The sequence below is a fragment of the Olea europaea genome, chromosome 4, assembly GCF_002742605.1.
Source record: "Olea europaea var. sylvestris chromosome 4, O_europaea_v1, whole genome shotgun sequence".
Lineage (NCBI taxonomy): Eukaryota > Viridiplantae > Streptophyta > Magnoliopsida > Lamiales > Oleaceae > Olea > Olea europaea.
In genome coordinates, this window is record NC_036240.1 from 20741759 (window position 1) to 20755311 (window position 13553).

The window sequence follows — 13553 nt, forward strand, 5'->3', positions numbered from 1 at the left end:
AATAAAAGCAAATTAGAAAAAAAAATTGACAAAAATTAATTTTTCAATAACATTAAATAAATTTTCTTAATCTGTGTAAAGAACAAAACCGCTCTTTATAAATGGGACAGAATGAGCAAATGGAATGAAATTATAGATTGTTCTCAAGTGCACTTCAAGTATTAACCATTTATACTTACTAATTTATCTTAACTCTTAAAAGGAGAAAGGAGGTGAATATAATACTCGAAATTAGAAACATGAAAGGCTAATGATATTCTTGAAAAGTTGAAAAAAAAAAAAAAATGTCGCTAACATTATACAAAAAGTAGGAAGCGTCTTTGATACTCAAAAAAATAAAAAAATAAAAATAAAATAAAAATAAAATAATAATAATAATAATAATGATAATGATGATGATAATTTGAAGGATAAGAGAGGGCATCTCTAACATTAATAAAAGGTGAGGAAGGTTAAAGATATTGTCCCTAGTTTCAAATTCTCGATATTCAAGCTAGCATGGTTTTTTTTTTTTTTAATCTATGAGCATGAAGCTTTCCACAGAAAAAGCTACATTACCCTCCAAAACTATTATTTAGAAAGGTCAGGCATTTTAATCTTATGATAGGCTAAACAAATGTATATCACTCGTTCACAAACATTGCACTTCACACGAATGTACATAGAAACAGAGACAGAGAGCCATCACAGAGGTTATAAATGTCAATAATTACATAAGCAGCCGATCCGTAGACAAGTTTATATAAGATCTTCACGCTTACAGAGCAGTAAAACTACTATTTTAACGAAACGAAACAGCTCCATTACTACATAATCATACGGTTAAGATTGCAACAGCATTGTATGTATCACATAACTTACGGATTACGCTTTCTCTTCTTGGCAAGATTATCGAAAACCTGATGGATATCTGCAGTCGTGATAGGCTTCGAGGGGTCAGATGATTCCTGAGATAAAGGAAATATGAAAGTTAATCCTTTCAAAGAGTGGTGACCGCCACACAATGTCCTAACTCCCAAGGGTGTACCGGATTGGACAATATAATAAATAGAATATAGTTTCTTTTCTTTTAGGTGAATTCGTCCTTTGGTCCAACATTTTCCAAGAAAGACATCCATGTCCCCAATCTTTAGTTTGTACCATTCCCCAACCTTTTACATTGTGCGCACTGTGTCCCAACTCAAATGAAAATATCTAAATAGATGATAAAAGATCACAGATAGGCACGTAATAAATAACTGGTAGGGATAATTGAACAAAAAGTCCATCCAAAAATACATGTCCAAATCATAATTGTACAATCAATAGTTAAAAAGTTCATCATTTGGTTTTTGGAATGGAGAAGATTATTTTGTCCAATTAAACCTCGCACTCATTTATCACACCTTTTACCGTCTATTTAGACATTCTCCATCAAGTACCATGTGCATAATGTAAAAAGTTGTGGACACGAAATGGTACAAACTAAATGATGGGAACATGAATATCACACTTACAAAGGTTTGGAGACCCTTGGTAGAATTTACCCTCTATTTTCTGAAAAATTGTCATACCGTATAATCTATCCCAACATACAATAAGAGTCAAATGTAAGCAGTCATACCAGGAAGGAACGAATCTCATCCTTCATGTCAGCAATTCCACTTAGAATCTCCATCTTCTCGACATGACCTAATGTATTAAGAAAGTCACCCTCTTGTTTCTGCAAATTCTCATCCCTCTTCTGCTTCGCCACTTTCTCATACTCAGCAATGGAATCCTCTTTGTCAAGCAAGAAGCTGATTCCCTTCTGAGTGTAGAAGTACGAACATGTATCACATCTGCAAATGACTTCTCTCCAGTTTTTAAAAAGAAACATTGATTTACTATTGTCACTGGTCAGAGGAGTTTCAGCCAAGTTTATTCCAAGAGTACACTTCTTGCTCGAGCCAGCAGCTTGGCTGCACTCATTGGTTGTACCTTCTGCATTAGCATTAGTAACAACAGTGTTAAGCGAACAATTTCCATGCTCAAGCTTCCCCGATGACTTCATAGAAGAAGGCAGATCTTCGAGAACTGCTTTCTCCTTCGTCAAATTTGCCACATTGCTGTTACTAACCAATGCTGAAATGGTTTCGAGATAGTAAGTCAAAAAAGAGCAAACAGCAGCACACCCTTGGCAGATAAAGTCTTCATATAGAGGCTCGCCTTCTTCATCTCTTGGGATCTATAAGAAATACACAAGGATGTTGACAAGTTCCAATATGTAAACTGTAAACAAATACAAGGAACGCAACTTTCCAGAGAGAGTTACTTGATAAAATCTAGAAGGTTAAAAGAATTTGAATCCCCCCTGACCAGTGAAATTAGTTAATCTATAAAGAACACGTTTACCTAAGTTTACTTATAAGTAAATATGTTATCACGTAAGTAAATTTTATTGATCAAAAATTGAAATTAAATTACTTATATGGCACTAAGCATTACTTTCACAAATAAATATCTTTTTATTTGTAATTAAGAAAGCATAATTCGTCCATCATGTTTGGAAACAAATTTTTGACCATAACAACTCCTCCAGTACATTCATGTCTACTTTGTGACAGGGAATTGCATCCAATACCCCTAAAACAATACAAGCTATTCAGCAAATGCAATGCCACGTGAGTAGGTAAAGATGTGCCATTAAGACCAAAACCAAGAAAGATGCATCATGAAAATACGGGCATATGAATATTTATCCCGTGGTGGGGAGATAAAAATGCATGTCCAAAACCACTCAAAAGGCACACTAGGATCAAATTCCATATTATAAGTTGGAACATAACATACCATGCACCACATCCCAACTAAAAATACAGATTTTCAGACAGCCTATATTGACATCCAAGCAAAGACCATATATGCGCAACTAAAAATGACTTTTAACAGAGAACTATAATAGGATGCAAGAAGCCTAATAAGGAGATATGTTAGTACTAACCTCATCAGAAGACTGCAGACCTATATGCAAGAAGCCTAATAAGGAGAGATGTTAGTGCTAACCTCATCAGAAGACTGCAGACCTATATGTTCTTCGTGAAACCAATCCTCACAGATACAGCACTGAATCATCTCTACTTGTTCTTCAGCATTTGGATCAGGGTAGGGGAGATCGCATGTGCAGTAAGTTCCTTTGAAATTATGATTGTATTTATTCTCCAAATTTTCCACATCTTTGTTTGGAAAAAGCTTGCAGAAGAACTCCCCGAATTTTGAGTTTCCACAGTCACACCTAAAATTCCTTTTGGTCCAGAGTTCCACAATCTTGTCAAGTAGGAAAAAATAATGACCATCACATAACATGTCAACAGTAATACAACTATGTTTTGTCATAACAGATTATGTAACAGCACACATTGCCTGCAATCTGGCAACTAATATTGGAGATTGTTGAGATCACAATCCTCGGTTGAAGTAAAATCTCAGAAGTTGCAACTAACCATCAAAATTCATTGTACTCTTTAGCATTTTAATATTCCTATTGACTTGAAGAAAAATCAGGTAGTTCTATGCATAGGCATTCTTTACGATCTCTAGTATTATATAATTAGGTAATTATACTAAATTTGGACATTAGCAGTCCAAAGGTTCAAGGTTGTACAACTAACTTGAGACTAAAATAAGCAAAATTGTTTTATCAAATGGGTGGTGCCCTTCAGGGCCAGTGAGGACACATGACCTCATTGGGATGGAGAAAAAATGCCCATCAGGCCTGCCAGCCTATGATACTTTAGAAAATTAATAATTAATTTTAACATCAAATTTTTTAATTCAGTGCTCCTCCAAGCCTAATTGGGAGTTTCAATGCTACATACATAATGAGTCCATCACTGCAAATCTTTAGAACTAGGATAAATAAATCTTTACATAAAGCAATGCTTAAACAGGCTTCATAGGGTACTATTTACACGTAATCGGGTATTGAGGCGTTTTTCCTTCATGAGGTGGGGCTTAAGCCTCGAGGCATTTTTAAGTGTAAACCTCACCACAAAACAAAAAATTGTCAAAAAAATAGTGAAGATATTATAAGGCGCGGGTCTCATACAACTAGGCATATACCTCCAAAAACTGTCTCACAATCAACTTCTTGAGGCATTTTTTTCATGCCTCAATCTGAGGCTGGTCTTAAGGAGAGTTTCAATTTATTTTATTTTTTTTAAATCACGACCAAAAGAATTACTAAGTGCCACCATTCTCAAAAGTTGAAACTCTCGTGCAAGTGTCATAACAATAACCCATAGGTCCTAAATTGAAACTCAATTGTAATATCAAAGGAAACTTTTAAATGAATGGATTTACGTAAGTTCTTAACTAAAAAGAAAAGCGGGAGAATTTTAAAAAGAAGTGGCCAATTTTTGAGTTTGACTAGATGGACATGTCCACATGCAACGCAGTCCAACAGATTAAGTAGATGCTCCAATTATGAATTCAGCGGTACGACTTTTATAACCATACTTCTCTTTCGGTTTCAATATCAAATTTCAATCAAATTACTTTTAAGCCCTTCCTGAAATTGCTTAAGCCATTTAAATATCAAGTTCTCTATCCTTGGTCCACATGCTACAAAAACTAGTAACACAATTATAGTTACTAAAATGAATTTTTGAGTCCTTGTTAACGTAAAATTTATTCAGAAAATGATGTATACATAATGTTCAGTACATGTAGTTGTAGATTTACTCGTAAGGAACAATGGGAAGGTAATGAATAAATTATGTCATTTTGTATTGTCGTGCTATTACATCTTTCAAATTTTTTACCTTTATTAAGTCACGCCCTCACTCGAATAATTTCTTGGCTCCGCCCTCGCTTTCAAGAACTAATACAGTTTGCCCATAGTGAAAGGCATATCTACCATGATTATTGCATAAACTCTTTATTAAAAAAATCCATTATAGGAAGTATATAAATTTTCAAAAAATTAATGTTGATGATGATAATAAGGTTTACTGAATAATATAATATTACTAAAAATAATAATTCTGGCAATATATATTATTAAATCGAATCATCATTATACAGCTTCAAATAAAAATTCAAAATGTTTTGAAAGTTCCTAAAGCTCTAGTAGACTTCAAAGAAAAGAAGTATATATGATCATATCATTGCGACTTGTGAGTAAGCTATAGAAATCAACTTGAGTTATCAGCACAAAGCCCAATCAGGAAAGATAATTCTAGGATCACGATGAAATATTTAAAATAGATGCAGGATCAATATTTATGAAAACACTGTAGTCAGCATGGAGAGAAACGAATAAAGCCTAAAATCAGTGGAGTCAACTTAAAAAGCACATGTAGAAAATAGAAATATATAAAGATTATAAGAGCAGGTTGACAGATGGAAAAAAATACTAGAATGGGTTTCACTGAAATGTATCCAATAAACAATAATTCGGATATCGTTCTAAAGAAAAATAATAACCATAACAATGTGGACATCAAGAACTACTTTCCCTTGCACCCCTTTTAGTAAAAAAATGTAACATTAAAAACTCCACTCTCTTGCAGAAGATGGTAACACAGTAAACATCAGAAACAAAAAGACTACAATAACCTATGAATTTTATGCATAATTTAAGAATTTGGGGAGCATAGAAGCTACAAGTAGCATCTCTAGCATCTAAATATTAAATGCTTCCAGCTTGCAACATAAAGACAAGTTCGGTTTCAATTGGTGCATGTGCATGTACTGACAGATAGCATTTGATTTCTTTTGTAGATGACACAGATAAACTTAAGTTAATGAACTAAACAATACCTCGTGGCCATCATGGCAAGACAAGGAGCAGGCCGTACAAACCCCAGCATTCCCCTCTGGTGTGCATGTCAAACATGAGAAAATTGCCTGCCTCTTCATGTAACCTTTGTTATATGTGCACTCCTTGCCCTCATCACCTCCCAATACCAAATCCGCTTCCTTTATAATAATCCAACAACGGTCAAAAGCAACACTAAATGAAATCCGGAAACAATTTTCTAAGAGAATAACATTTATCTAAAATAAAGGAGCCTATATCCTCAAGATAATAAGAATTTCAATGATCTGCTGAAGCCAGAAAGAATTCAGTTAGCAAAGAACATTCACAATTCAAAAGCTTGTTACGAGGATAGTTCAGCATTCAAATCACATACAGTGGCCAATAAACTGGCAAACTTCTAGTTTGCCCTCGCTGCCTATTATGACTCCCAAAAGCAAGTTACAAAATAATGAGCTTCATTATATTTCCACAAGTAATCTGAAATCAGTCTCAAAACAAAATGAATAATACACCCGAGTAGAACCATTAGGGTATTGTGCGTTTTCACCACAACAAAATTTCAAAGCTAATACGAATGTGATTTAAAGGTCACTAAATGGTTTGGTCTCAGTGAGACTAAGACCTCACTAATAATTAAACCCAAGCCCCTTGCAATTCCTAAGTATCAACAGAATCTTTACATAGTACAATCCAGAGCTCGATTTTCACTCTTGTAATGTATTCTCTATGGTTATGGGGTACCATAAAAGCCAAGCGCTGTTTTGCTAACCAGATAGAAATTTTCCCAAAGAACCTTTCAAGCAGCTATAACAAGATGGCCAGTAAACAATTTTTGTAAAAAAAATCGTAGAAGAATAAAACTTAGTCACCAGGTCCTCTTCTTCAACAGCCTTGAGGTAGTCTCCGATTGAAATCGTGGGATCAGCTTCACCTTCACCTTCACCTTCACCTTCAAACACATCAGTCATTTTCCCCAAAATTCCTAACTGGTAGTTGTACTTATTTTCAGATTATTATAAGTTAAAAGGGGCAGAGAAGAAACCCTAGATTCTTGAGAAACCGAAAAAAAGGAACCCGAACAGATTTTCCTACGGGGGAGTGTACGAAATTAATCGTAAACGGGTGAGAATAAGATCAACGTTCTGAAATTGGAAGCAAATTTGGGCCTTTCAGATGTGGGTTAGGGTTTTATATAAGAGGAATAAGTTGTCATTCCCTGAATAGGATATTTCCCGCCAATTTGAGCCCCAGCATTTTGGGATATTGATAGAAGTGTTATGCAGTGACGTATTTCTTCGAAGTTTTTCGGAAAAAAAAATTGCTTTTATTATGGTGATTTTTAGAAAATTATGGGGTTAAAAAAATAGAGAAAATTTTGAATTTATTTGTAAAATTATAACGTGGAATTGAAAAAGAATTTGGGAGAAAGTACTTTTATAAATTGCGGGGCTCAAACAAGAGCATAATGGGCTTTCCTTCATTGAAATTGGGAGTTGTCTTCATTGTAGGTTGGGTGTTCTCGAAATTTGTCATTTTGGAAATATTTTTAAATTTCGTTAATTGATTCAGACTACTCATGATTTTGATTACGAATTCAATATCTTTTTCAGTAGTAACAGATAGCTATATATTTTAGGATTAAAAGCAATATTAATTGTCGGCTTTGCAATGTTGTTTCACTTTGACCAGTGGCGGAGCTAGCACCCGGTGAGGGGCGCGGCCGTGAGTGCTGGCTCCGCCGGAATGTTCAGCGTCGCGGGGTAGCACCGTAGTAGTCAACAGGCGATGGTAGTTGCAGAGCCGAGGAAAATGGAAAGGAAGAGATGACCCAATTTTCCAATTTTTTTTTTGTTTGGGCCGATAAGAATTGACACATGGAGCCTCTTTTTTGTTTAAAAACGTTAGGCCCGATTTCCCCCAAATGGCCAACAAATGGTCCAAGACTTCAAATGAAATGACCAAATCAAATGGGCAACTTACAAAAATACCCTTAAAATTATGAGGATTTTGAAAAATCATATGAAAAGTTTTTTAGAAGTAAAAAATACTGTGTAAAATAAAAAAGTGACACGATGCCACTTTTTTATAAGAGTTGCGTCACTTTTTTTTAGAAAAAGTGACACAATATCACTTTTAAAAGTTTTGTATCATTTTTTTATTAAAAAATTACATACAATGTTACTTTTATTAAAAAGTATTGTTTGTAACTAAAAAAGTGATAGAAATTTCAAATAAGCAATTGAAAAAAGTGACAAAAACTAAAAAAAAGTGAAAAATTCAAAAAAGTGAGAATTATTAAAAAAAATGACAAAAATTCAAAAAAGTAACAGAAACTTAAAAAAGGTGACAAATATAAAAAAGAGACAAATTAAAAAAAAGTTACACATATTCGAAACAAATGAGGGGCATGGAAATCAATTGTTAAGTGTCATTTTCTTATTAAAAAATGATATAACCATGTCATTTTTATTAAAAGTGATGTTTGTCATTAAAAAAGTGATAGAAATAAAAAATGTAATTGAAAAAAGTGACAAACACTTAAAAAAAAAAAAGTGACAAATTCAAAAAAGTGACAAAAATTCAAAAAAGTAACAAAAAAAAAGTGGCGAATTCAAAAAAGTGACACAAATTAAAAAAGGATATATGTTGAGCTTGTTCATCACATGCATCTTCCATCTTTGCCTCGTCAACAATGTGTAAGCTGAAACCCAATAATACCTATGCTACCATGAACATTATCTAACTAATATCTTCTATACAATTAGACACAAACTTGATAAGTAAGGGAAAAGAGGTGTTGACTATTCGTTACTGATCGCATGTAAATTAATAATTGATTTTAGATGGTAATGGACTCCTTAATTTATTGTTCAGCGTACTAAAATATATCATAACTCCATTAAACAATGAATCAAAAGACTGCTCATATCCACCTAAATAAATATTGGGCACAACCTATAATGTGGCCATACGACTATCTGGATTGTCCAATTTGGGGCCATTAGACCTTAAGGGACAAATCCTAATACAACCCTTTTTCGATGGTGAGTCGAGGACTCAATCAGAGAAGTATATGGTGCAATCACAACGCTCCACCCTCACACTGGTGGCTTCAGACACTTACTAGAAATGATATACCATGTCACTTTTATTAAAAGTGATATTTGTCAATAAAAAAGTTATAGAAACCAAGAATGTAATTGAAAAAAGTGATAAACACTTTTTAAAAAAGTGACATTCAAAAAAGTGACAGGAAAAAAAAGTGGCGAATTCAAAAAAGTGACACAAATTCAAAAACGATACATGTTGAGCTTGTTCATCACACGCATCTTCCATCTTTGCCTCGTCAACAATCTGTAAGCTAAAATCCAATAGTACCTATGCTACAATGAACATTATCTAACTAATATTTTCTATACAATTAGACACAAACTTGATAAGTAAGGGAAAAGAGGTGTCGACTATTTGTTACTAATCACATGGAAATCTTCTAAGCAAAGATTGAGATTAGTAATTCAAAAATTTGTGAGTTTGTAGTAACATTTGTTTTCATACAGAAAGATCTAATGACCTTTGCCACAAGGGCACCTGAAATGAAATTTAATCATAGACATAAGATGCAAATTATACACTCAAGATGTAAATAAATACCAAAGCAACAATGGAACAATTACAGAAAAATCATACGGTCTACAATTATTATTTTTTAAGATTAAACTATGAATTTATACCAGAAAAAGAAAAACAAGAACTTAATCTTTTTCTTCACATTCAAAACACCTTAACTGGTCCTCTAATTCACGATTTCACAATGGATTTTAGTATTTTTCATTAAATAAATATTACCCAAAAAAATAGAAAATAAACATGAGTGAGAGAGGTGAACTTCATATTTCAAATCGGAGTCGGAAACACCACCTACCATGGTGACGAGGAATGCATTGATGATGGGGAATAGTGGGCTAGAAACACTGAAAGTTTATTGACTAGAAATCACCATAATGAAATTACAGATTTAGGACTTGATTGGGACTGATTCATGAATGATTAATGGTCAAATTTGGTATGATAGTGGACGGCGGGAGAAAAAACAAATCATTATATTAATTTGCGTGTCCCGTTTCCTTGTGGATCCACACATTCCTTCACAAGAATCAACTGAATGGTAGGGTGCGGTGTTCGTGGAATTAGATTAGTTTTTGCCTTGTTTGATTTTTACGGTTAATTAATGCTAATGAAAAGATAAAACTTTAAAAGTGTATTAATCAATTTTTTAATAAATGGGCCGTACGGGGCCTAATTTTACCAAATCAAATCCATTCAAATTTAATCCATTCTGTCTCTAATTCTCTGAAACGCAAAGGAGGCGCAAACCCTTTTCCTCCCTTCTGGCCTTCTCCATTCTATAATTTCCGTTCAAAGCAGAGGTAATACCGCAACAGCTACCGACAAGCGATGCGGACGCCAGGTGACAGGGGTGAGGCCGCGAGGAGGAGTCGCTGGCGCAGCCAAAAACGTGTTTTGCCCGATTGCCCTTCTAGTCTCAGAAAGTCAGAATCTTCGAGCTCGAGCCTCGAGCAGACTAGTGAGCGCATTTCTCTTACTCTCTTTCTCTCTGTTGTTGTTGTTTTTTTTCCCCCCTAGAATTATAAGAATTAGGTATTGACTTGTTGAATAATGAATGTTATTTGTAAATTGTGAGTTATTATGGAGAATTGTGATTTATGATAAGTAACTTATGTTTTATGAATTATTATTATTGATTTGGGAATTTATGTTTAGGAAATTAGGATAAATGAAAAAAAATTAATTGAGAAGATGTTGGATTGTATTGAATTATATTTTCATATGTATATAACTTTTATATTTTAATGTATTTACATATATATTGAATAACTTTTAATATTATTTAATCAAAATTTAATAAACGATCGGGCTATTACGATAGTTGATTGTCGATGGTCGATAGTCAACGATCAACGGTCAAGCTCCACCCTAGCTGAAATTCGATGCTGAATTCGCCCCTGACTTTGACCATATAACATTTTTATATAAACTAGTTAGTGAAGTGTCACTTTCTCTTGAATCTAGCACTCTATCTAGCTCCATTTTTCTACTAATTTATAAGTCAATGATACAACTTTCGCACATACAAAAGTTCAAAAAATTTTGGTAATTAAGATGAAATACTAAAAAGGTAAACACCACGTTAAGGCTTTGCTTAATTCTCGTGCACTTCGTGCGATGGCTGTGTGATAACTCGAGTCTCCAACTTTGCATCATGTCAATATCACCTCATAGGTTGCAGAGTCTTCGCATAAAGATGAGTCATTGGTGGAGCGAACCTCCCATAGGATCGCGTAGAAAGTGACGAGCCTAGATAAGTCTAACAGTAGGGAAACCTTGTACTTTGAAATCTTACTTTTTATTTGAGTGGCTCCACAAATTTTTATGACAAGGAAACAATCTTATCAATTTATAAAGATTCGTTGCAGAATCTTTAACGATAAGGAGAAATAATGGTGAAATAGGCAATTTAATTTTCTAGGACAATATTACAGTGATCACAGCTCTCAACCAATTATTTTTTGTTGGAAATCAAGGAAAATTGGTTAAGTGTTAAAAACCAAAATTGAAAAAGTGGCTTTCGTGTCAATTTCGACCAAATATTACGACTTGATCCGATAATCAAATTATAAATGTAAATGGACCAACTTGTTCTACTCGTCGAGTAAATCGTCGTGATATATATGAAATCTCAAAACTAATTCCGGATGAATGAAAAATTGCGGTCCAAAGTTGGGAAGAAAAATAGTAGAAATGACTTAGTCGACTATCGCTCGAGCAACAGCTCAATTTAACAAAAAGCGAGCTAAAAAGTCTGTAAAAATCTGACATTCTCGCTCGAGCAAGAGTCCAGCAAAAAGCTAGCAACGAAACAGTATTGAAAGTTTGCAAGTTTTAGCGTGCATCACTTCGTCCACAACTTCTCATCCTCTATAAAATAAGACCCCTTGGACGTCCTTTTTGGATACCATATCATACTTGCATTGAATATCGATAAGTGTAGTTTATACACTTATTCAATGTTTTAAAACGATGATATTTGGTTTCTTTTCGGATGAATTATGGTTTAAATTGTTGCATTCGGTATTGAATAGGTAAAATTCAATGATGATACAAGAAATTGGAAGAAGCACAAGTGGTCGAAATTGGAAAAAATAGCTAAGTTGTAAGTGATCCAAAGTTTGGGGACTAAAGTGAAAATACTCAAAAGTCCTCACGATGAAGATTCAAGAGTGTTCGGAGTCAATTGGATAAAGAAAGACGTCAAAGGGATTAAATATAATCAAAGTATGAATACACATCAAGTTCAAACCGGAAAAAAAGTTATGCACTGCTTTCAGTCTCACATTGAGACCCGGTTTTGATATAGGAAATAATTGAATTTGAAAATGATATTTGAAACAAAGTTATAGACATTTGAGTTAGCCTTCCAATGCATCTTAAATCGTCTCAATCAGATATCTGGAAAGAAAGTTACAATAAAAATACTAAAAGAGGTGTTGTCTGTCTAAAAGGTGCCGCGACGCTACGACGCCACCTGAGTGCATCTAGGGCGCGTTTTTGGCCCGTTTTTGAAGTCCATAAAAATCTTACTTTCTACACAAACATAGGAGCACCTATAAATACAAATTTTTCACACTTTTAAAGGGGATTCACACATTGGAATGCAAGGGAAGCACTTGGAAATTAAATAGAAGAATTCAAAAGAGAAAAACAACAACCAATTCAAGGGTTGAAACATTAATTGGAAGAAGAGGAAGATCTTGGTGCAAAATTGGTTTCTTATTCTATATTCTTGTTCAAAACTCAATGATGTCTTCCATAATAATTTCCTATTTTTCTTTCGTTACTATGAGTAGCTAAATCTAATTTTAAAGCGAACAATGTAACTTATTTGGGACCATTTATTTCTTTTACTTGAAATTCTTGTTCGTTATGATTATAATGTATGGATTTTAATCATGTTCTCAATGCTTTGAATTTTTTTGGCCAATTAGTTACTGATTTCGTGAATAATAATTACGTAGATATGCGGCTTTTTTTATTAGACCACATATTAAAATTCGATAAATTAATATAACGTATAGAGATACCTATATTAATTATTGTGATCATAAATGAATTCTTAGAACATCAAATCAATTGTTTATCAAGAGATCAGACCGACAAGTAAATATTGTGGTGCATTTCATTATACTAGAAAATGCTCGTATCGGTAACTCCGACGGAAGTGAGATAACATATCTTCGATTATCCATATGAAGAATATTTTGATTACAGTAAAATAATTATGGGAGACATCATCATGAAAAAATGTAAAGATTGAAGATCAAATAATTCCAAGCAAGCAAAATAACATACCGTCGAAGGATTCCATTCAACCCGAGAAATTAACAACTAAAGATACGGAACATGTAGAAATGGAGGAATCAATCAAGAAAGAGCCAGATGAATTAGTTGCATTCAATGAAAATTAGATTAGTGTGCAAACATCGAACTTCATTAAATTTGTGATTAAAGATGATGAGAAGATCAAATTATTTTTGATTGAGTTCAAAGCAAATAGTTTAGGCAGGTCATACTGTATTCAAAAGGAAAATGTATGATTTTGGAAGACGTATTAGATATGGAACATAGTCAAATTAAGCAAACTAAGCAAGAGCTCTAGAGCCATATTCAAAGTGCTATGAAGCACTTGTACAAA

At 33.7% G+C, this 13553-nt stretch overlaps 1 protein-coding gene across 1 annotated transcript; it reads right to left on the minus strand.

Annotated features, from left to right (window-relative positions):
- Window positions 1-619: 619 nt before the first annotated feature.
- LOC111393994 (putative E3 ubiquitin-protein ligase UBR7) lies at window positions 620-7036 on the minus strand. The gene is made up of 5 exons (XM_023019787.1): window positions 6652-7036; window positions 5782-5940; window positions 3025-3285; window positions 1604-2206; window positions 620-947 (listed from the first exon to the last, which is right to left on the minus strand). Exons 1-5 carry the CDS (start codon window positions 6748-6750, stop codon window positions 858-860), a joined length of 1212 nt encoding a protein of 403 aa, XP_022875555.1. The 5' UTR covers window positions 6751-7036; the 3' UTR covers window positions 620-857.
- Between the last annotated feature and the right edge of the window lie 6517 nt (window positions 7037-13553).